The sequence below is a fragment of the Entelurus aequoreus genome, linkage group LG06 (genome assembly GCF_033978785.1).
Source record: "Entelurus aequoreus isolate RoL-2023_Sb linkage group LG06, RoL_Eaeq_v1.1, whole genome shotgun sequence".
Classification (NCBI taxonomy): Eukaryota; Metazoa; Chordata; class Actinopteri; order Syngnathiformes; family Syngnathidae; genus Entelurus; species Entelurus aequoreus.
The window spans coordinates 44306585-44332585 of NC_084736.1; the positions used below are offsets into that span (position 1 = coordinate 44306585).

Genomic DNA, 26001 nt, shown 5'->3' on the forward strand with positions numbered 1-26001 from the left:
AGTTAAGACTAGATTAAAGTTATCTTCATTGAAAAGTACAGTGCTTTTCCTTAAAAAATAAGGACATTTCAATGTGACCCCAAACTTTTGAACAGTAGTGTATATATATATACATACATACAGTACACATACATATATATATATATATATATATATATATATATATATATATATATATATATATATATATATATATGCACATCCCGAGTAGTGATGTGAAACAATGTTTTAGGCAAAGTGAGGACAAGGTGTTGCCTACCTCCAGGGCCTCTGTAGAGCTGACAGTCCCTCTTGATGTGAGCGCTGGATCCACACAAGAAGCAGCAACGTGGTTCCAGCTGTTCTCTCCTCCTCCAGTGCTTGCTTTTGTTCCTGGACTCCTCTCCTGTGTCCGCTCGCTCTCGTGCACCCTCCAGTCTCCTGTCAGAGTCATGCCTGTGCCTGGACCTGCGTGAACACACGCAACAAAAATGAACAAACAATGCCACAACTCTTCAGCGTGGTCCTCATTTCACATTGTCGGCCTGTGGACTGACGACACTCACTTCCTACGCATTGGGCAGTCTTTCATGAAGTGGCCAATCTTGCCGCAGATGCGACAGCAGCGGTCGTTGGGGGCCACTTCTCCCTCAGTGAGGATTTCAGGGTCAAAGAAATACTCCTGAAAATCATCACAAACAGGTACGTGGATTGATTAGCATATGCCCTGTATTCACAATATTTTCCAAAGTTGGCGTAGCGAATGTCACAGTGAACCCCGTAAGGATGTTAGCATTTAAGACAGCTAGCAATTAGCAGTGCTAGGCTGCCAGCTAGCAATTATCGCATTGGTTGCCAACTATATTAGCGGTGCTCTACTATATTATTTTAAAAAGTGTTACCGTAACTTAAGAGTGTTTTTGTTATAGCCTGTCGGGCCAGGCCCTTCTTTGTTTTAGTTTTTGGGTGTTTTTGGCTACACTTTCTGTTTTATGCTCTTATTTTGGTTCCACTTCCTTATTTTTTTGTATTCTTCTTGCCTTAGCTTTACTCTCTTTCTGAGCGCTTGGATTTTTGTACCTTTTGACATTAATTACCCATTAGCTACACGTTGCCCGCTGTCTCATGCTTTTTGGGGTCACGACCTTCACTACAAAGAGCAGTCCTAACAGTTTTGGGATAAGAGCTGTGTCTTGGCTAATCATGATGCTTTCAGTTGCAAGCAAAAATTGAAGTCACAAGCATTCCCGCCTCTCTTGACGTCGCGAATGTCAGAATGAACCCCGTAAGGTCTGACCAAAACTTCCGGTATTACTCGCTAGCATTAGCTTATAGCCAGACATGGACATAACTTTGTTTTTCCAAGCATGGAAATGAAGGAAGTTAGTGTGAAGGACAGTGCAGAGAAAAAAAAAGGTAGATGATATTCACTGGAATAAAGAAATAAATCATTAAAAACATGACAGAGCATGTAGCTCGCCAACTTGGTGAAGCATTTGTAGCGTAGCACTGCTAGTCTGCACCATACTGAAGAATAACGTGATAACGCCAGCCAAGGAAGTTAAAATAATATCCAAACATTTATCCATGAAAATATGGAGAAGCAGCTGGAAGGAGATAAGTACCATTGAAGGTGCATTATTAAATTACTTCATGAAACTGCTATAGATGGTTGTACTATACTGTATTGGTTTTCACACAATACTTTTTCATCTCAAAGTTTTTTTTCTGCACATATTGGCGGGCAATCTTAATCGGCAGATTTGGCGGACAGACATTTGTGTGGCGGGCAACCTAATCGCGGCCCACATATCCGGGTGGCGGGCATTCTTTTTTGATTGATAATGACAGTTGATTAGCAGCCAGGTTCCAGACGTCTGAAGTCCTTTCTAAACGTTAAGTCATTTTAGTGACACTAAATTTTTTACACAAGCGTGATGAAGGTGTTTGCCTGCCAACACAAGAACAGGCGCATTTTTCCGTTTTGAATGTTATTTCAGTACCACCATCTTTTGTTATTCCACCGTGATTCTCATTCTACTCAGTCCAGGTAATTTATTTGTTGTGCAAATACATTTAAAAGTACACTGTGTAATATTTTAAATTATTCTGTTGCCAGCAATGTAAAGAGTGGATTTGAATGAAGACCAAATCTGTTTAAATTTAAATAAAGGTCTATGACTGTTACACTTTTATGAAAGAGGAAATTTGACATACTGTATTTGTATTTTGCGCCAACTGTAGCAAGTTGTCTGACATACTGCTCAATGCTGTGCAATATTGTTTAATGTTAGCAATTGTCCTTCAAAAAGATTGACTCCATATTTGGTGGTGGTAACTGTGGTAAACTACTATATAGGGGTGTACGGTATACCGGTATTAGTATAGTACCGCGATACTAATGAATCATATTCGGTACAAACAGCCTTTTTTTAACGGGCATGACGACGCGTCGTCAAGTCGTGACATTGCTGGTTTTACGAGCAGAGAAGCACGTTTGGCAACGCGCACACGAAGTGCTTACAAGCAGACACAGTGTGTAGACAGAAAAGGGACAATGGACACATTTTGGCTTAAAAACTGACGATCATTGTGAAGTTATAACACTGAAACGCCGTCAAGAAGAGGCGATTTAAGACATGGCTAGCTAGCTAGCAGCTAACATCCAGCCGCAGTCTGCAGTGTTTTAGCTACTTCTAAATCACTGATCCTCGCCTCCATGGTGACAAATAAAGTACGTTTCTCACAAGTATCATCCCTGCAGAACGAGGAATAGCTAAACTGCTTCAGTACACAACGTATCTCACCGGCGTCACAATGTAAAACAAATGCCATGGGTGGATCTACACCTGACATTCACAGTAATGATACCAAGTACAATAGCGTATCTAGTCGATACTACTATGATTACATCAATATTTTTTAAGCATCACAAAATCTTTTTTCGTTTAAAAAAAAAAAAAATTATATTATGTTTATAAACTCAAGAAATACATCCCTGGACACATAAGGACTTTGAATATGACCAATGTATGATCCTGTAGCTACTTGGTATTGGATCGATACCCAAATTTGTGGTGTCATCCAAAACTAATGTAAAGTATCAAACATCAGAAGAATAAGTGATTATAACATTTTAACAGGAGTGTAGATAGAACATGTGAAAACGGAAAATAAGCAGATATTAACACTAAATGAACAAGTAGATTAATAATTCATTTTCTACCGCTTGTCATTCATAACTCTGACAAAATAATAGAAACTTAAAAGACACAATATGTTACTGCATACGTCAGCAGACTAATTAGGAGCCTTTGTTTGCTTACTTACTAATAAAAGAAAAGTTGTCTCGTATGTTCACTATTTTATTTGAGGACAAAATTGCAATAATAAACATGTTTAATGTACCATAAGATTTTTTGTTAAAATAAAGCCAATAATACAATTTTTTGAGGTCCCCTTATTTACAAAAGTATCAAAATACATTTTGGTACCAGTACCAAAATATTGGTATTAGGACAACCCTACTACTATAGTATTTACAGCTGCTCCTGGGGTATGCTGACTGTTATATGGGTGACACCCCTGCAGAACTAAGATTCAACCCTGAAAAAAAAGTCTGGACATGCCACTGGAAGGCTACAAGGTTAGAAATACCAACCATCCAACTGGGGTACTCAGGAGGAAAGACAGTCAAAGGGGTGCCAAACACTGTTCTGCCATTGATGAAAGCCTTCATGATGAAATTTGTCACTGTATTGATGACAATAAAAGAGCATACGTGAGAATAAAATTTAAGATATGGTAAAAAAATAAAAAATGGTGGAAATTAGCAATAGGACAATACTTTTCCTGGACAGACCAGCACCAAGATTATGATTGAGGTCGAAAGGATCTGTAGTAGAAAAAGAGTCAGTTGACAAAACAAGTCCAGAAAAAGCCCAACTATTAAAAGGGGTCAAATTATGCAAAACCCACTGTGCTTACCTTTTAGCCCCTGTTTTTGTGTATTTAGATCCACATAAGTCCCATAAATTGGAATTCAAACTGGGGTTGCATGATTAATCAAAATCAATTCGATATTGAGGTTTTAATTAGTGTGCTAAATAACTGCAAGAGGATGAGTTTGTTTTTTCCCCTCCGCCGTCATCATGATTTGAGTGACAGACATGTTCGCCAATCAGAATTGCTGAGCCTCGCGTTTGTTCGTCTCTCGCTTAAACAGGAAGAGAGACATCTTATGCGTGCATCGCTCTCAGCACCCGAGTGCGTTTATTTAACTGTGGAATTAACTGAACAGAGTGAGACCTCTTTTCAGTCATTCACAATCTTTGTCTCGGCGGACACTAGAGTGGGGCGCCGCTGTCAACACACTCACAGGACAGAGAGTCTCAAACTTGCTAGTGAGAAGTACTGCAAAGTAACAAAAATGAGGAGGAAAAAAATAGGATTACAAAGCCAAATGTCCTGTTGTGGGAATATTTCAGCTTCAAATCGCAGGGGCAATATGAGCCCATCAAGACGGACAAACGACTGAAAATGACGTCGTGATCACGTGATGGCAATACACAAAAAGACAACGTCCGAGCCCATTTTTGCACTTTAAAATGTTCAATATCTATTTAGGTTAAAAAAATGTATTTCAGAAAAAGGTCCATTTTATTTTAGTTTTTTTATTTATTTAGGATAACAAATGTATCTACATTCCAATTACAGTACAATGGTAAGCAATTCTACACTTTTTAAAATGTTCTGGTAATCAGACCATATTTTCGGTATATTAGATGGAATTTTTAGGTAATAATTCCATCTAATATACCGAAAATATGGTCTGATTACCAGAACATTTTAAAAAGTATATGAATAAGAAGACATAATGAACCTTTTTGAGCAAGCAATTCTAAAGTAATGAGAAATATGTTTATATCCTTTTAAATTGTTACTTGCATTATTACATTATAAACACTGTATAGTTTGTATCTATTATTTCTACAGTTTAAAAGCATGATGTAGAAAAAAGCTCTGAGTCTGCATAAAGTCAAATATTTTTTTAAGTAAATTATTGCATATTGTTCTAACGTGTGGCATCTTGAGAGAACAATATGTTGATTAACAGTTTAAAAGTAAAATGTCTTCCTTCACTCGTTTTTGCATTTAATGTATTTTTATCTAAATAAAAAAAAAAAAAATTTTTTTAAATCGCAATTAGGTTTTTTCTCAAAATCGTGTGGCCCTAATTCGAACCATGGAGACGTGGCGGAGATATTAAGACAATTTTGACAATAGTTTGCCTTTGTGACGTCAGCGGATAACTTAATGTATAGTGCATGTTTTACTAGAGATCTCTGCTCAAATTCGCCATTTTTATTTTCCTAATGGCGGTTGTAGTCCAAACAAAAATATCTCTACAGTGCGACCAGATGACAATAATGTTTTTCTGTGTATGGTATGTAATCATATATCCCTGTTTGGATGAAGAATTAATCATAATCCTAATGCAAACATTAAAAAAAATTAAAACAAATGTCACACTAATGAGCGTCTTTTCGTGTCGCCATTGCTGAGTCAAGTTGGATGTCAACGTTGACCATCTTCTCAGTTTATGGTCACCACCTTTTACTTTACGGGTGAGAAGCATGAGTTATAATCTAGAATTAACTTTTACCAACTCCGAGCCGATGCATCAGTTCAGTATGTCAATATAGCAGCATAAGCTAGTTACCGCTCTGTGATCACGACACCGCTAAAAGTAGCTTCTCAGCGTTAGAGCTTTTAGTAACAATATCGCTAACACTTGGTTAATATTTAGTTCATGAGATGTAAATGTAGCAATGTTGGCGGTTTTTGTACATTTATTTAGAGCGCTTTCTGGGCGCAGTACCGTATTTTTCGGACTATAAGGTGCACTTAAAATCCTTTAATTTTCTCAAAACTCGACAGTGCGCCTTATAACCCGGTGCGCCTAATATATGGAATAATTTAGGTTGTGCTTACCGACCTCAAAGCTATTTATTTGGTACATGGTGAAATGATAAGTGTGACCAGTAGATGGCAGTCAAACATAAGAGATATGTGTAGACTGCAATATGACTCAAGTAAACAATACCAAAATTGTATATGTTCCATTGAAAATATAGAACATTACACACGGCACTCAAAAATCTATTAAAATGTTTTAGTACAACTTTGGTAAACTATGAAGCCACATCACTTAATGGATTTTACTGTGCTTCAACATATGAGTATTATTATGGTGTGTGTATAAGGTAAGACATTATCTGGGGTTTTATTTCGCAGTACGTGACACAGCATAGTCAATAAGCTTCTTCTTTTTCTCTATCTTGTTATAAGACATTCATCCTGCGCTGTTGCCATTTCCAATATAAAGAAGTGTAAAGTTCTTACTTATATCTGTCGGTAAACTCGCCATGAGAGCGTAAAACATACCGGTTTTGTGAGTTTACATTATTCACCCAAGGAACTTTAGTTATTCAAGAGTTCTGGTCAGACGGTTTTTCACGGGACACATTTCCGGCGTTGTTGTTGCACTAGTGAGCCACGGATGAGGAAATGCTGCTCCGTTATTGATTGAAGTAAAGTCTGAATGTCATTGAAACAGTTAGCTCCATCTTTTGACACTTCTTCCACTCCCGTCCTTGCATGCTACAACGCTACAACAAAGATGACGGAGAAAAGACCCTGCCGAAAGTGAGCCACGTAAATAAGACCACCCACAAAACGGCGCATCCTGAAGAGACTGTCGGAAAGCGGTTTGAAGATGATCTGTAAAATATACTCTATGCAACATTTTGACCAAAGAACCACCATTACATGTTATGTACACCACAAGGAAGTGTTTTAAATTTAGAAAAAAAAAGATAATATGAACCCTTTAATGCGCCACATAATCCAGTGCGCTTTTTGTATGAAAATAGACCTGACTAGACCCGCTCATCGGCAGTGCGCCTTATAATCCGGTGCGCCCTATGGTCCGGAAAATACGGTACTCTTGTTAGCCACTTATTATTATGGCGTGTGTATAAGGTAAGTGCGCGAGTCCGCCTTTGTAGTCCGTGAGGACACCGTAGACAATAAGCTTTTACAATTTAGAATACATAAAAAAAGAAAAACTTATGTGTTCTTGTCTTACGTAAGAATTGTGAATGCTAGGCAAAATTCCCCAAAAAGCTCGGTTCCCATGGCGGAAAAGTCTGTGACAACAGTCAAACTTGAATACACTGGTTACTACTGTGGCAGACACTGACCTTCAATGACAATGTATTTGGATGTCCACTGCTTGTTGAAAGTGGTGAGCAGGGCTTTCTGGCGGATGCACACAACATGCTCTTTAAAGTCAAAGTCCTCTGTGTAGAAGCGGAGCATGCCCAGCCACAGTTCCCCCACCGTCTCTGTGTTTTTGCCGCCTTGTGGCCACCGAGCGGGCTGCGAACCGAGCAACAATGAAAGTGTTATACATCGAGGCCCTTTGTGCAACATGCACACCAACACCAGATACGCACCAATTCTGTTAAATCGTCAAAGAAATACACATTCCAGCCGTCCACCAACACCTCAGGCTTCACGTCTGCATCATAGAGCTGCAAATATGACACATTGAGGTAAAAAGTGGAAGAGTCGGTTAAAAAACGAACAATAATGACCGTTACCAGTTAGTCTTCAAACATTTTGTTGGACTAATATTGAATTAAGACAAGGGCTGGGAGATGATATGATCGAATGATGTGTAGAATTTCAGCAGTGTTTGTCAACCTTTTCTGAGCCAAGGCACATTTTTTTCATTGAAAAAATCCAGAGGCACACCGCGAGCAGAAAACATAAAAAAATTAAACTCGGCAGCCGATATTGACAATAAAAAGTTGTTCTCGCAATTGTTGGATATGAATTCAAAACATAACCACCCATGCATCACTGTAACTATTTTCTCAAAGTAGGTGTACTGTCACGACCTGTCACATCACGCTGTGACTTATTCTCAGTTTTTTGGTGTTTTCCTGTGTGTAGTGATTTAATTCTTGTCTTGCGCTCCTATTTTGGTGTTGATTGTCATGTACGGATGTACTTTCTGGACGCCGTCTGCTCCCCACGCTGTAAGTCTTTGCTGTCGTCCAGCGTTCTGTTTTTGTTTACTTTGCAGCCAGTCCAGTTTTAGTTTCGTTTTGCATAGCCATCGTTAAGCTTCAATGCCTTTTCTGAGCGGCACTCGCCTTTTGTTTATTTTTGGTTTAAGCATTAGATACCTTTTTACCTGCACGCTGCCTCCCGCATATTGTGATCACGACAAACCGTGTTCCCAACATCTACAAAGCAATTAGCTTTGTAGATATGCCGAGCTCTAGACAGTACAGACACTCAACAACTGCAAATTATTTGCGGATTATAATTACTGGTTTGCTTAAAATATTTTCAGAATCAGAAATACTTTATTAATCCCTGAGGGGAAATTAAAATGTTCAGCACAATCCCATTCAAGAGCAGACAAACATTAGAAGGAGACAAAACCAGATCGCTGACGGGTCTGCCAACTTCCGGCGCCACTAACAAAAAAGGTGAGAAACAGGTAAACAATTAAGTGAAATTACATAATGTCCCACAGCACACCAAACAATATCTCACGGTACACTAGTGTGCCGCGGCACAGTGGTTGAAAAACACTGGATTACAGTGATCAGCTGTAGACCTATCAACTATCAAACATAGCGGAAAGGTCTGTGACAACAGCCAATGAGAGTAGACCTTTTCCCACTCCACCTCCGGTTGTAAGTTACCGTGGAAGTAAAAACAGAATGAGCACCGAGTCTGCACAACTGCTGCTAACTCACAATAGCAGTTTATCCTCTACAAGTGGTGCAGCCTTTTGACCCATACTCTAACTGAAAGTATTATCAGCTATGATTAGAGGTGAGAATCTTTGGGCACCTCACAATTTGACCCGGTTACGATTCCTGGGGTGACGATTCGATTCAAGATCAATTCAAACGGGTTCTCACAATATATTTGCTATGATAACTATAATGAAATGTTTTCAAAACAGGTTACAAAACCTCCTTTTGGTTGCTGACTAATGACAAATACACACACCAAGTACCGTAAATTCCGGACTATAAGCCTCTACTCTTTCCTACACTTTAAACCCTGCGGCTTATGAGACGGTGCGACTAATTTATTATTTTTTCTTCGTTGCCGGCCATAATAAAAAAAGTTGTAAAATAACAACAAGCAAATACACTGAGGTGTTTTTGTTTGTGCTATGGCGCCATCTTTTGGACAAGTTCAGACACTGCAGGTGCTGTCGTGTTGCATTGCCTTTCTGTTAGACTGAGCTTTCAAACCAGAAGTATAGTGCCGTTCAGTCTTCAAGCCGTTCACAGCGTTTCTACTCGTATGGATTCTTCATTTATAACTCCAAGTTTTATAGTGTGACTGTTTATACTTACTAAACCGTCCCATGTGTGATGTCTGTAGGAGAGATTTCATGCATATTTGTACGTGTTATCGTAATGTAATGACACTAGCGCCGTTAGCATGAGCTAATATGCTAACAAGTGTCTGTGTTGGCATTATTAACTTAGAACTGCATTTTTTGTATTGTTTCAGTTTTACAACCATTTGGAAACAATTGAGGTAGGTAAATAAACTTATACAGTATAACTAATTTCACAACGCATATATCTGCAGATTATAGTCTGTTGTGGCTAATATACAGAAAAAATATTTTTTTCTTTTCAAATTTAGTGGGTGCAGCATACATTTTGGTGCGCTCTTTTTTTAAAAATGTATTTAAAAAATTATTTCTACCGTATCTTCCGGACTATAAGTCGCAGTTTTTTTCATAGTTTGGGGCTGCGACTTATACTCAGGAGCAACTTATGTGTGAAATTATTAACACATTACCGTAAAATATCAAATAACATTATTTAGCTCATTCACGTAAGAGACTATACGTATATGATTTCATGGGATTTAGCGATTAGGAGTGACAGATTGTTTGGTAAACGTATAGCATGTTCTATATGTTATAGTTATTTGAATGACTCTTACCATAATATGTTACGTTAACATACCAGGCACGTTCTCAGTTGGTTATTTATGCGTCATATAACGTACACTTATTCAGCCTGTTGTTCACTATTCTTTATTTATTTTAAATTGCCTTTCAAATGTCTATTCTTGGTGTTGGGTTTTATCAAATAAATTTCCCCAAAAAATGCGACTTATACTCCAGTGCGACTTATATATGTTTTTTTCCTTCTTTATTACGCATTTTCGGCCAGTGCGACTTATACTCCGGAGCGACTTATACTCCGAAAAATACGGTACTTATTTTTGTATTTTTTTTCAAATACATTTTTTAAAATTATGAATCGATTTAGAATTGGAATAAATAAAAATCGCGATTTGGATGTGAATCGATTTTTTTTAGCACACTCAAGAATGCTGTATATTTGCACGTAACAATGATGCTAACAGCGTACAAAGTGTCATAATTTGAAAATCACATTTTATTTTATTTATTTTTTTGTCCTTTTTACAGCTACTCAGGCAAATCATTATGTTGATGTAGATACCCATATCGGCTGTACAGATTTACTTTACAAAAGAGAGGTGTGAGATACTTCTCTTGTTGCCTTTTTTGTATTTGACTTTATCAAATGGATTTATATTATTATTTGGTGCAGCCGGGCCGGAGCAGGAGGGGATAGAAAGAGAAAAAAATTAAGACAGAGGGGGAAATTGCGGGGACAAGAGGGGGATAAGACAAAGAGACAACAACAACAAACACAACAACAACAGAACAGCATCAGCAAATAGGATATGTACAAATATGATGGTAAAAGTGAAATAAATATTAATAACAGAAATGACAATGAGCATTATTACACTACAAATGGAGCAATACAAATACCAATAGAAATAGCACTATTGATAATGAATAACAACAATAATTACCTCTATTATCAGCAATACAATTGTTTCAAATGCAACAATACATATACTAGGGTTGTCCCGATCCGATATTTGGATCGGATCGGCCGCAGATATTTGCCAAAAAATGCGTATTGTCAAGGCATGGGAAAATGCCGATCTAGATCCAGTTTAAAAAAAAATTCCGGTCCTTGTTTTCCAACGCACCGATTTAAATAATACATTCCACTTTTTTGCTACTCCCTAATTTCCATTCCGCATTTTCCAGCACACCTTCAACACATCCACAGGTCTGTGTCCTAACCGTTAAGACGGCCATGTGAATTAAAAGTTACCGGTAAAAATGTCAGCTGTCTCTGTGCGATATAGAAAATGACTATATCGTGATATTCGAGTATACGTTCTCACGCAGTTGCTTTTAGCTGCTGGCATTACACGACAGGCTCTTCTCACTCTTTCCTGTGTCTCCTTCTTACAGACAGCAAGCGCACCTTCTTACACACGTCACATACTGTCACGTCATACGTCACATACGTATACGCCCTCTCCCAGCAGAGAGGTAGCAGCATGGCTAACGTTAGCTGTGATGCTAGCGCAGCCGTGCGAGTGGTAATACAAATAAAGGAAGAATAAATTAATTCCCCCAAAAAACAGCAGGGGGTCCATCGTCTGGCGGTGGTTTGGCTTCAAGTGGGAATATGTCGAACAGACAACCGTGATTCGTCAAGTGTGGAGCAAAAGCGTTGCTATAAAAAGTAGCATTACTGCTAATATGTAGCATCATTTGAAAAGTCCCCTGCTAGAGAATGAAGAGTGTTTGAAACTCTGCACGTCAACATCTCCATTCGGTGCCACACGCCCACACCATCAAAAGGCAGAGGCAAACATTTCCAGATCAACAGAGTATGAAAAAAATAGTTATTTTTTTAGTTGTGATTTCCTTCTCTGCATGAAAGTTTCAAAGTAGCATATATTAATGCAGTATGAAGAAGAATGTTTTAATGTAGACACATAGAATCATCATACTGCTGTGATTATATGCATCATTCAAGGCTAAGGCAAAATATCCACATATATATCGTCTATCGCGATATGGCCTTAAAATATTGCGATATTAAAAAAAGGCCATATCGCCCAGCCCTAGTTCAATGATGCCATTTCTGTTTTGTCATGTATAATTGTCTATTTTGTGTTTATCCTTGAATACACAGGTCAGTTTCTTGTTACCAACCATTGTGTATTGTTTAAACTCACCTAATTCAGCTGGCTAGTTGTTATCAAGAGTACTAAAACCCTTTTCAACATGAATCTGACAACTAAGTAGGCTAAATAACTTTAAACTTTAATACATGCTCGGATAGGCCGGTATCGTATCGGAAGTGCAAAAACAACATCGGTATCGGATCGGAAGTGCAAAAACCTGGATCGGGACATCCCTAACATATACCGTATTTTCCGCACTATAAGGCGCACTGGATTATAAGGCGCACCTTCAATGAATGGCATATTTCAAAACTTTGTTCATATATAGGCCCACCTATGCATCCATTAGATGGAGCTGCGCTAAAGGGAATGTCAACAAAACAGTCAGATAGGTCAGTCAAATGTTATTAATAGATTACAAACCAGCGTTCTCACAACTCTGTTCACTCCCAAAATGAATAAACAGCTGATTTACTCGTGTTACGGTAAATCAAACGTTAGTGCAATCACAATATAGTAACACTCGAAACAGTGCAGAGCAATAACAATATATCAATAACTCAACGTTGCTCAAACGTTAATGTCACACAACACAACACACAAAATAAACATGTAAAGCTCACTTTATGAAGTTATTCCTCATCCACGAATCGCTCGAATTCTTCTTCTTCAGTGTCCGAATAAAACAGTTGGGCGAATACGGCATCCAAAATGCCCGGCTCCGTCTCGTCGAAGTCGTCATTAATGGAGTCAGTGTCGCTGCTGTTGTCTAGCAGTTCAGTGACAATTCCTGCCTTCCTGAAAGCTCGGACCACAGTGGAGACTGATACATCAGCCCAGGCATTTACGATCCACTGGCAGATAGTGGCGTATGTCGTTGGCGCTGTCTCCCTGTCTTGGTGAACGTGTGTTCGCCTTCTGTCATCCCGTGTTCTGCTGCGTGACTGATCGCTTTGAGTTTAAACTCTGCATCGTAAGCGTGTCTCTTAATAGGAGACATTTTGAGGTCTTTACATAAACACACAAATGGAAATGAAACGTCATGTATCCGAGCATGCACCGCGTGCTTCTTTTTCTACGGGGGCAGCTGCTTACCATAGAAGAATAACTTCTTCTTCTACGGGGGGAAATTAAGTCAGCGGCTTCTTCTACGGGGAAAAAGAAGTTGGCGGCTGTTTACCGTAGTTGCGAGACCTAAACTTTATGAAAATGAAGTTTAAGTTTGTTGTGGCTCAATATTGGTCCATATATAAGGCGCACCGGATTATAAGGCGCACTGTCAGCTTTTGACAAAATTGGAGGGTTTTATGAGCTCCTTATATTGCGGAAAATACGGTATGTAACGATAACTTGAAATACAAAAGAAAGCCGATAAATGGAGGGGAAGAAAGAGAAGCGAACTGTATTAACCTTGTAGATTTCTATAGTAACAATAGGTTAAGCTTCGTCAGTGTGCCATGTGTTACCCAGTTTCCCCTCGGGCAACATTGTTAAAATATGGTGCATGTATGCATATGTGCTTGTATATGTACAGTATGTGTATATGTATGTTTGTTCAGTGAATGTATATGTACAGTATGTGTATATCGTATTTTTCGGACTATAAGTCGCAGTTTTTTTTCATAGTTTGGCCGGGGGTGCGACTTATACTCAGGAGCGACTTGTGTGAAATTATTAACACATTACCGTAAAATATCAAATAATATTATTCAGCTCATTCACGTAAGAGACTAGACGTATAAGATTTCATGGGATTTAGCGATTAGGAGTGACAGATTGTTTGGTAAACGTATAGCATGTTCTATATGTTATAGTTATTTGAATGACTTACCATAATATGTTACGTTAACATACCAGGAACGTTCTCAGTTGGTTATTTATGCGTCATATAACGTACACTTATTCAGCCTGTTGTTCACTATTCTTTATTTATTTTAAATTGCCTTTCAAATGTCTATTCTTGGTGTTGGGTTTTATCAAATAAATTTCCCCAAAAAATGCGACATACTCCAGTGCGACTTATATATGTTTTTTTCCTTCTTTATTACGCATTTTCGGCCAGTGCGACTTATACTCCGGAGCGACTTATACTCCGAAAAATACGGTACTTATTTTTGTATTTTTTTTCAAATACATTTTTTAAAATTATGAATCGATTTAGAATTGGAATAAATAAAAATCGCGATTTGGATGTGAATCGATTTTTTTTAGCACACTCAAGAATGCTGTATATTTGCACGTAACAATGATGCTAACAGCGTACAAAGTGTCATAATTTGAAAATCCCATTTTATTTTATTTATTTTTTTGTCCTTTTTACAGCTACTCAGGCAAATCATTATGTTGATGTAGATACCCATATCGGCTGTACAGATTTACTTTACAAAAGAGAGGTGTGAGATACTTCTCTTGTTGCCTTTTTTGTATTTGACTTTATCAAATGGATTTATATTATTATTTGGTGCAGCCGGGCCGGAGCAGGAGGGGATAGAAAGAGAAAAAAATTAAGACAGAGGGGGAAATTGCGGGGACAAGAGGGGGATAAGACAAAGAGACAACAATATGCATTTTCGGCCGGTACGACTTACACCCCGGAGCGACTTATAGTCCGAAAAATGCGGTATGTATGTTTGAACAGTGAATGTATATGTACAGAATGTGTATATGTATGTTTGTACAGTGAATGTATATGTACAGTATGTGTCTATGTAGGTTTGTACAGTGAATGTATAGAAAATTACATTTTAAAATCTCTTAATTATCCCCAACAGGACCATTTACCTTTGTTTTACAATTGATTAGGGTTGTACGGTATACCGGTACTAGTATAGTATCGCGGTACTAATGAATCAAAAACGGTACTACTACTATACTCTGTTTGAAAAGTACCAGTTCGCCATATACGGTATATATATATTTTTTTACAGGCATGACGGCGCGTCTTTGTCACGTGGTGACATTGCTGGTTTTACGAGCAGAGGAGCATGTTCGGCAGCGCACAGTAACAGAGTACTTACAAGCAGACACAGTGTGTAGACAGAAAAGAGAGAATAGACGCATTTTGGCTTAAAAACGAAAGATAAAGGTGAAGCTATAACACTGGAACGCCCACAGGAAGAGGTGCTTTAAAACATGGCTAGCTAGCTAGCAGCTAACGTCCATCCGCAGTCGGCATTGTTTTAGCTACTTCTAAATGACTAATCCTCGTCTCCATGGCGACAAATAAAGTACGTTTTTTACAAGTATCATCCCTGCAGGAATAGCTAAACATGCTTCACTACACACCGTAGGAGGATACAATAGCTCACCGGCGTTACAATGTAAACTGCCATGGGTGGATCTACCCCGGACATCGACTGTAATGATACCAAGTACAAGAGTGCATCTAGTCGATACTACTATGATTACATCAATATTTTTTATCGTCACAAAATCTTTTTTTACATTTTTTTGATTAATATTATATTCATAAACTCAGGAAATACGTCCCTGGACATATGAGAACTTAAATTATGACTAATGTATGACCCTGTAACTACTTGGTATCGGATCGATACCTAAATTTGTGGTATCATCCAAAACTAATGTAAAGTATACAAACAACAGAAGAATAAGTGACTATTACATTTTAACAGAAGTGTAGATAGAACATGTTTAAACGGGAAATAACTAGATATTAACAGTAAATGAACAAGTGGATTAATAATACATTTTTACAGCTTGTCCTTCATAATGTTGACAAAATAATAGAATGATAAATGACAAGATGTTACTGCATACGTCAGCAGACAAATTAGGAGCCTTTGTTTGTTTACTTACTACTACAAGACAAGTTGTCTTGTATGTTCCATAATTTATTCAAGGACACATTTGTTCTTTGATTGCAATAATAAACATACTGTATGTTTAATGTACCCTAAGATTTTTTGTAAAAATTAAGCCAACAATGCCATTTTTTGTGGTCCCGTTTATTTCGAAAAGTATCAAAATACATTTTGTTATCGAGACAACCCTACAGTTGACTACAAGTTTGAAATATATCTGCTTTGTTATTTCGCAGTATGTTAAAAAAAATTTGAACCAACTAATCAAGATTGGATGACATGAAAAAGTTAATTGTCTCTTTCCCCCCAGATCGCCCAGCCCTAATTAAGACAAAACCAGAGACCAAAGTAAGCATGAAAAAAGGTATGTTTACCTCTTGCAGTACAGGTATAAGAGGCGGATCCCTCTGCTGGAGGAAGAAGAGTACCATGAGAGTGTAGGCATAAGACGAGAGACTGCCACGTGACGCGTCCCCAATGTCGCACATCTGAAATGCAACACAGAAAAATTACAATCGTACAAAAAGCAGCAAATGCTACATTCCAGCTTGCGTTGTGCAGCATACGAACCTTGGCAAACACCTTCATGACGTAGCAGAGAATCTTCACCCTCCTGTCAATTGCGGCGTATAACGCCAGCAGGCGCGTGTTGTACAGAGCCTGAGGAAGAAATGTTTCGATTGAAAAAAATGTATTAAATTGCTTATTTTATGGCGGGTGGGGATTTCCTACCAGTGTGTTGTAGAGGCTGATGTCTCCCTCCAGGCCGGTGCGAGCATGGTAGAACTTTACAATGGGGACTTTAGCTGTAGTGATGGGCAGAATGTTCTTCAAATCTGTAAGGATTATGATGAGATGAGTGGATGGCAAAGTTCTATTTTGTGAAAAGTTGTTTGCCTGAATAATCAAATAATTTAAAGACGAAGATTGTTGCTTCATACCAGGGTGTTTCCTCAGAAGCTTGGCAAGACGTTCAATTACATTGATGCAGTCAACATCCTGTAGAGACATCGGAAAGATTCAAAATAAAACATATTGCTACTTTTTTTTTTTTACTTGCAACAAGAAAATCCACTAATGACACTTGCAGTACCTATTAATAGATACCAACCGATATGGTTTTTTCAGGACCAATGCCGAATATTAGTTGTTAAAGAGGCAGATAACTGAATTTTGGAACCAATATTAATTTGTAGAAAAAGTAAACAAAACATTAATAGTATACGTCAGTAAACGGCTAGACAAGGCTTTTTGCGGCTTTTTTAACATTATTTTCTAAGCAACGTCTTATCGGTAGCGACTTAATGTTTTATGCAGCGCTAATATTGTGGTTAATTTACCACCAAAAAACATCAGGGAATTTCACAAACACATTTACTACGCGAGTCTAATGATGTGGGTCAGAAGAGCATTAGCATTTGCATTTTAAATTATGGTATATCTCGGAAAAATTGTAAAACATGGGATTTCTCTACATCACAAACTCTCGCCATCTACTCAATTTTATGGCAGTTCATGGAATTAAAGGCCTACTGAAACCCACTACTACCGACCACGCAGTCTGATAGTTTATACATCAATGATGAAATCTTAACATTATAACACATGCCAATACGGCCGGGTTAACTTATAAAGTGACATTTTAAATTTGCCGCTAAACTTCCGGTTCGAAACGCCTCTGAGGATGACGTATGCGCGTGACGTAGCCCGGCGAACACGGGTATGCCTTCCACATTGAAGCCAATACGAAAAAGCTCTGTTTTCATTTCATAATTCCACAGTATTCTGGACATCTGTGTTCGTGAACCTGTTGCAATCATGTTCATTGCATTATGGAGAAGGAAGCTGAGCAAGCAAAGAAGAAAGTTGTCGGTGCGAAATGGACGTATTTTTCGAACGTAGTCAGCAACAACAGTACACAGCCGGCGCTTCTTTGTTTACATTCCCGAAAGATGCAGTCAAGATGGAAGAACTCGGATAACAGAGACTCTAACCAGGAGGACTTTTGACTTCGATACACAGACGCCTGTAGAGAACTGGGACAACACAGACTCTTACCAGGATTACTTTGATTTGGATGACAAAGACGCAGACGTGCTACTGTGAGTATGCAGCTTTGGCTTCTAAACATTTGATCGCTTGACCGTATGTGCGCAACTTTTTTTTTGCGTATGTACGTAACTTTTTAAAAATATATAAGCTTTATGAACCTTGGGTTAGGTGAACGGTCTTTTGGGCTGAGTGATTGTGTGTGTTGATCAGGTGTTTGAATTGTATTGGCGTGTTCTATGGAGCTAGGAGCTAGCATAGGAGCTAGGAGCTAGCATAACAAACACGCAGGTGTTTTTATGCAGGATTAATTTGTGGCATATTAAATATAAGCCTGGTTGTGTTGTGGCTAATAGAGTATATATATGTCTTGTGTTTATTTACTGTTGTAGTCATTCCCAGCTGAATATCAGGTACCGTGAGTATGCAGCCTTGGCTGCTAAACATTTCATAGCTTGACCGTATGTGCGCGTCACGTACGTAACTTTTTAAAAATATATAAGCTTTATGAACCTTGGGTTAGGTGAACGGTCTTTTGGGCTGAGTGATTGTGTGTGTTGATCAGGTGTTTGAATTGTATTGGCGTGTTCTATGGAGCTAGGAGCTAGCAGAGGAGCTAGGAGCTAGCGTAACAAACACGCAGGTGTTTTTATGCAGGATTAATTTGTGGCATATTAAATATAAGCCTGGTTGTGTTGTGGCTAATAGAGTATATATATGTCTTGTGTTTATTTACTGTTGTAGTCATTCCCAGCTGAATATCAGGTCACCCCCGGCTCTCACAGCATCTTCCCTATCTGAATAGCTTCAACTCCCCACTAGTCCTTCACTTGCACTTTACTCATCCACAAATCTTTCATCCTCGCTCAAATTAATGGGGAAATTGTCGCTTTCTCGGTCCGAATCTCTCTCACTTCATGCGGCCATCATTGTAAACAATAGGGAACTTTGCGTATATGTTCAACTGACTACGTCACGCTACTTCCGGTAGGGGCAAGCCTTTTTTTTATCAGATACCAAAAGTTGCAATCTTTATCATCGTTGTTCTATACTAAATCCTTTCAGCAAAAATATGGCAATATCGCGAAATGATCAAGTATGACACATAGAATAGATCTGCTATCCCCGTTTAAATAAAAAAAATTCATTTCAGTAGGCCTTTAATACAAAACCAAAAACTAGTGAAGTTGGCACATTGTGTAAATCGTATATAAAAACAGAATACAATGATTTGCAAATCCTTTTCAACCTATATTCAATTGAATTCAATTTAATGTTTGAATTTAGAAAATATTTTTTTTTGTGCCAATAATCGTTAACTTAGAATTTAATGGCAGCAACACATTGTAAAAAAGTTGTCACAGGGGCATTTTTACCACTGTGTTACATGGCCTTTACTTTTAACAACACTCCGTAAACGTTTGGGAACTGAGGAGATCCAATTTTTTAAGCTTTTCAGGTGGAATTATTTCCTATTCTTGCTTGATGTACAGCTTAAGTTGTTCAACAGTCCGGGGTCTCCGTTGTCGTATATTACGCTTCATAATGCGCCACACATTTTCAATGGGAGACCGGTCTGGACTACAGGCAGGCCAGTCTAGTACCCGCACTCTCTTACTATGAAGCAACGCTGTTGTAACACGTGTCTTGGCATTGTCTTGCTGAAATAAGTAGGAAAAGACGTTGTTGAAGAGGTTCATTTAGCCTACTGATGTGTATTTAAAAATACACATCAGTGGGCTAAATGAACCCCTTCAACATACTACGTAAAGCCATGGACAGTATAGTGTCAAATAATTCCGTTGTTTGGAACAACTGGAACACAAACTGGCCCGCTTCCGCAACCAGCTGAGATTCACATTACGTTGAAAGTTGTTCCAACAAGCTTGGGGATAAAAAATCCAATTCCGACGACGAATGCGGAACGAATTGTAAGAAAAGCACGAAATGCTTTGGTGAGAGAAAGAATATGATGCACGGTGAACAAGATCAACAACATAGAAGAGCAGTTAACCGAGAAAAGGAGTGGATTTAAACAACGTTTCCCCCTGGACATGGAAACCGAACGGATAATGAATGAACATCTACAACGTGAGCACGAGAAGAAATTCAAGACAACAAAATACCGTCATATCAGAAAACTTGAGAAGCTAACCTCAGCGAAAAAAGGAGAAGGAACACAGAAAAAAGAGAAAAATGGGTATGTAACCTTTCACAACGCTAATTAACAGCAACTGAAAACAAGGTGCTGTCTCGTGGTCTTAACTTTGCCACAAGCCCAATAAACATCCCATACGAATAATTCATCGTAGCAACAGAGATAGCATGTCATAAATTAACAGATCAAGGTGACACTTACGTTTGTCATCATGAAGGCTGCCTCAGTGCTCTCGTGCGCTCTGTTTTGTTTGTTTTTGTGCGTAAATTGTGTGTCCGGGTGCTCTTACACTTGCGAAGAGCTACTGAACATCAGATCCATCATCCCTATGGACTTGTTACCGGTCATCTTAGCGTCAATTGCGGATTTGGTCCATTCTGTGATCAAAAGAGGGAGACCGCACCGAAGAGGGAAGCGAGCGGGCGCCCTTGTCCGTCTTCGCGGACGGGGATTACGCACGTCTCTACCAGGCATCTTTCTCTCCAACGTCCGCTCACTTGCCAACAAGATGGACGAGCTAGCGTTGCTGATGAGAAGGAACAAGGACTTTTCCTCATCTTGTGTTTTGTGCTTCACGGAGACATGGCTGAGCGCAAGTGTCCCAGACAGCGTGGTTCAACTGGAGGGCTTTCATCTTCTCCGCGCGGACCGAGACGCGGGGCACTCCGGCAAAAAAAGAGGCGGCGGAGTCTGCTTCTTTATCAACAACAGCTGGTGTACAGACGTGACGGTGATATCCAAACACTGCTCTCCTTCTCTGGAATATATTTTCATTCACTGTAAGCCCTTTTACTCACTGCGTGAGATCATTTCATTCATTCTGGAGGCTGTTTACATCCCACCCGGCGCGGACGTGCAGGACAGATCTTACATGTGGAACGGTCTTTTCCGGACTCTCTTGTTATCGTGCTTGGTGACTTTAACAAGGGAAATTTGAGCCAGGAATTACCCAAGAATAGGCAGTTTATTAAATGCCCGACCAGAGAGGAGAACACTTTGGATCACTGCTACACTAAAATAAGCAAGGCTTTTCATGCAGTCCCGGGCGCTGCTCTCGGACTATCAGATCACGTGATGGTGCACTTAATCCCTTCATACAGACAGAGACTGAAACTGGCTAAACCTGTTATGAGGACCATTAAGTGTTTCACCGCCGAGTCTGTGGAAGAGCTGCGTGCATGTTGGGAGACGACAGACAGGGAGGCAATTGGAGCGGCAACGAACAATCTGGACGAGTATACGGACACTGTGACCTCATACATACAGTTCAATGAGGCGCGCATCATTCCAGCGCGCACCAGGGCTTGTTATAGCAACGACAAGCCCTGGTTCACACCCAAGCTCCGACAGCTGCGCAAGAAAAAGGAGTCTGCGTGGAGAAGCGGGGACCGGAGTACCTACAGAGAATCGAAGTACCATTTCAACAGGGAAGTGGAGATAGCTAAATCTGTGTACTCTAACCGTCTACAGGAACAGTTCCGCTCCAATGATTCTGTGGCCGTTTGGAGAGGGCTAAGGGCCCTTACCAACTATAAGCCCAAAACCCCCCAGGCCCTGAATGACCGGACTCTCGCTCAGGGCCTCAACACACATTACTGTCGTCATGAACGGCCTTCAGCTCATCAGAGCTCTGCTCCCCCCACCATCACCCTCCCCACCAACGCCAGCACTTCATTAAAGGAGTTAAAGGACTCAAAGGACATCACAGGACTCCAAGAACATCATAAGACTGTAAAGGCCCTCTCCATCCAAGAGGAGGATGTACGCCGGCAGTTCTTGAAGCTGAATACGCGGAAGGCCCCCGGGCCGAATGGTGTCTCCCCCTCCACTCTCAGACACTGTGCGGATCAGCTGGCGCCTGTCTCACTGACATTTTTAACACCTCTCTGGAGCTATGCCGCGTGCCGTCCTGCTTTAAGACCTCTACCATTGTCCCTGTCCCCAAGAAAGCACGGATCACAGGACTTAATAACTACAGGCCGGTTGCGCTGACGTCTGTGGTCATGAAGTCCTTTGAGCGCTTGGTCCTGGGCCACCTCAAGGACATCACCGCCCCCCTCCTGGACCCACTGCAGTTCGCCTACAGAGCCAACAGGTCTGTGGATGATGCAGTGAACCTGGCCCTCCACTTCATCCTGGAGCGTCTGGACTCCCCAGGAACCTACGCTAGGATCCTGTTTGTGGACTTCAGCTCTGCCTTCAACACCATCCTCCCTGGACTGCTACGAGACAAGCTCTACCAGCTCAGCGTGCCCGACTCCCTCTGCAATTGGATCATTGACTTCCTGACAGGCCGAAGACAGCAGGTGCGGCTGGGGAAGATTGTCTCGGGACAGTCGAACCACGAACACTGGTACTCCTCAGGGCTGTGTACTCTCCCCCTGGCTCTTCTCCCTGTATAAAACTGTTGCACCTCCAGTCAACAGTCCGTAAAACTGCTCAAGTTTGCAGATGACACCACCCTCATCGGGCTCATCTCGAATGGCGATGAGTCCGCCTACAGGAGAGAGGTGGACCGGCTGGCGTCCTGGTGCAGCCACAACAACCTGGAGCTGAACGCCCAGAAAACAGTGTAGATGATCATGGACTTCAGGAAAGTCACAGCCCCACCATCCCCCCTCACCCTGATTGACTCTCCCACCCCCGCCTCCATTGTGGACTCCTTCCGTTTTTTAGGCACCACCATCATCCAAGACCTCAAGTGGGAGCCGACCATCAGCTCTCTCATCAAGAAGGCCCAGCAGAGGATGTACTTCCTGCGGCAGCTGAGGAAACTTAAGGTGCTGACCGAGATGCTGGTGCAGTTTTACTCAGCCATCATCGAGTCCATCCTGACCTCCTCCATCACTGTGTGGTTCCCCGGCGCCACAGTCCAGGATAAGCATCGACTGCAGCGCATCGTACGTGCTGCCGAGAAGCTGATTGGCTGCAAGCTCCCATCCCTCCAGGACTTGTTCTCCTCCAGGACCAGGCGGCGTGTGGGTCGGATCACAGCTGACTCTTCTCACCCTGGACACAAACTATTCTCCCCTCTCCCCTCAGGCAGGAGACTATGGTCCATCCAGACCCACACCTCCCGCCACCTGAACAGCTTTTCCCCTCGGCCATCAGGCACATGAACAATAACTCCTAACAGTAGCTCCTTGAATTCCTGGAATTCCTCCTAAGTCTATAACAAGATCTGATAGCTCAGTTACAGCTCTTGTTATTACCAAATCTGTGTTATATGTGTTTTATGTTGCACCAAGAAAAAATCCAAGTTTGTGAACCAGTTCTCAAACAATGGCAATAAAACTATTCTGATTCTGACAAAGCAGGTTTGCGCAACGAGGTAGCAGGGATACTGTAGACTGCCAAAATAACACACAAAAACACCAGTAGGGAAGAATGGAAAGCTATACAGTCAATAGCCAAAGACAAACAATAAAAGTACTACCTGCAGACAAAGGAAGGACAACAGTCATTATGGACACAAAACAATATGAAAGCCAAATGATAGCTATGCTGAAGGATAAAGACACATATGAAGTTCTAAAAAAGTGAAGTGAAGTGAATTATATTTATATAGCGCTTTTCTCTAGTGAAACCCAATATCTAAGTTACATTTTAAACCAGTGTGGGTGGCACTGGTAGCAGGTGGGTAAAGTGTCTTGCCCAAGGACACAACGGCAGTGACTAGGATGGTGGAAGCGGGGATCGATCCTGGAACCCTCAAGTTGCTGGCACAGCCACTCTACCAACCGAGCTAACCCAACTTAAAACGACCCGACAGAAGACAAAAAGAAAAAACTGAAGACTCTACTAAAACCATTAGTGGACGAGGGAAAAATAGACAAGGACAACTACAGTTTTTTAGTACCAACCGCCAGTATCACCCCCAGAATATACGGCACCCCTAAAATACATAAAAGACGTTCCACTCCGCCCAATTGTTGACAGTATAGGCTCAATCACATACAACCTTTCGAAAGCCCTAGTCAAGCTAATAAAACCTCTCCTAGGCCAAACAAAGCAACACTGCAAAAACTTTAAGTTCCTAAATTAATTGGAAAGAAAATTGGGTTTCCGCCAAAAGGAAACTTTCCTCACGCAGAGCAAACTGACTGGTTCTTGAGCAGTGGTTATAACTATCTATTTCACTATTTTTTATAAATACTGCTATCATGTGTGTATATGGTATCTGCTGATGTATACCAATAAAAAAGGCTGATGCCGATAGACGTCAGAATGCCAAATTAGTTGATCTCAACCTAATAGGATATTGTAAGTGGTGACATAACTTACATCGATGGTGTCCTGGCCGTCCCGCACCATGCAGATGTCTAGGTCGCTCTGCCGGAAGCCAAAACCATTTTTGGACGATCCAAACAGCTGCAGTCGAGCACCTGTTCAAACCAACAACAAAAAATCTAGTAGGGCAAACATTTGAGTTGCGCTTCAATAAATCGAGTAATGGACCAGTTAAAAAATTAGAAAATGTCGATAGGAGTTTACTTCACCAGGGAACTGTCGTCTGACGAAGGTTTCCAGATCTTGAATGATGCACTCTCTAATCGTCAATTCCAAATCATCTGGGGCAAAGTCCACTGGAATGAGGGCACAAATCATACACTTCTGTCAAACTAGAGGATATCATTCATAAGTAAAACTAATTAATTTGAATGTTAATAAATAGGAGATACATATCGCATCATCTCTGATGAGTTACGGTTGGCTACATGATGATAACAAGGAAAGCAGTGAGAGCCAATTGTATCCAAAAAAAAGGTCAACTTGATGTATTGTAGAACTAAGACCTTTTGGGAAAACAATTCTTTAAGTTTTTCGGCGAGAGAGCAAATAGTTATTAATATCAGTGTGATTCTACCATCCTAGTCACGTCCGTTGTGTCCTTGGGCAAGACACTTCACCCTTGCTCCTGATGGCTGCTGGTTAGCGCCTTGCATGGCAGCTCCCGCCATCAGTGTGTGAATGTGTGTGTGAATGGGTGAATGTGGAAATACTGTCAAAGCGCTTTGAGTACCTTGAAGGTAGAAAAGCGCTATACAAGTATAACCCATTTATCATTTATCTTAACATTTAACATTTTTCGACTGACTTAGTTTTATGCTTAGAATAAGCTGCGAGCCATTTGTAAAAATGACTACATTCTTGGGCCCTGTTGATATTTTGAGTACTGATACAAATGAAAACAGAACATTAGCAGTGTACCAAGAATGAAATTAATGTATTCAGTGCATCATTAAGATATAGCGGGTTAACTTATTAGAGTTCAGTACAGTCGTCCCTCGTCACATAGCGCTTGGAAGTTTACGGCTTCAGTCTATTGCAGATTTTTTAATCATATTGTACTTATTTTGTGACTCAAATTAAGCTTTTTCAAGCAAAACAATGGCTACATGGGTAGTATTAGACACTAGATGAGACCAAAACTAGAGACGTGATGTTCGCAAACGAATCAAATGTTTTGAACGGCTCTTTTCAAGTGAACGATGAGAACTGCTTTGCAAGTCGTGTGTTTGGGAGCTGTTTTTTAATGCACATGCAGATACTAGAAAATGAGTCAGGGAGCATAACTTTTTAAAATTATTTTTATTTGGATTATTTTATTTGGATTTACTTTTCTGGTTAATTGTTCTGAAGTAATTTATTCTTATTTATTTATGCATTTTTTTCTGTAATGTTAAAATTAGGGCTGTGAATCTTTGGGTGTCCCACGATTCGATTCAATATCAATTCTTGGGGTCACGATTCGAATCAAAATCGATTTTTTTTTTTCAATTCAACACAATTCTCGATTCAAAAACGATTTTATCCCGATTCAAAATGATTATTCATTCAATG

The 26001-nt window shown here is 40.1% G+C and overlaps 1 protein-coding gene across 1 annotated transcript in view; it reads right to left on the reverse strand.

Annotated features, from left to right (window-relative positions):
• Positions 1-26001, reverse strand: part of tut7 (terminal uridylyl transferase 7) — a 65963-nt gene that overhangs the window by 6425 nt on the left and 33537 nt on the right. The window contains exons 15-26 of the mRNA XM_062050754.1: positions 24657-24743; positions 24442-24542; positions 16892-16949; positions 16683-16786; positions 16521-16610; positions 16325-16438; positions 7500-7577; positions 7245-7422; positions 3827-3874; positions 3641-3732; positions 546-661; positions 260-447 (exon numbers count right to left, since the gene is read on the reverse strand). Coding sequence (XP_061906738.1) covers positions 260-447; positions 546-661; positions 3641-3732; positions 3827-3874; positions 7245-7422; positions 7500-7577; positions 16325-16438; positions 16521-16610; positions 16683-16786; positions 16892-16949; positions 24442-24542; positions 24657-24743 — 1254 coding nt within the window. The remainder of the gene's footprint in view (positions 1-259; positions 448-545; positions 662-3640; positions 3733-3826; positions 3875-7244; positions 7423-7499; positions 7578-16324; positions 16439-16520; positions 16611-16682; positions 16787-16891; positions 16950-24441; positions 24543-24656; positions 24744-26001) is intronic.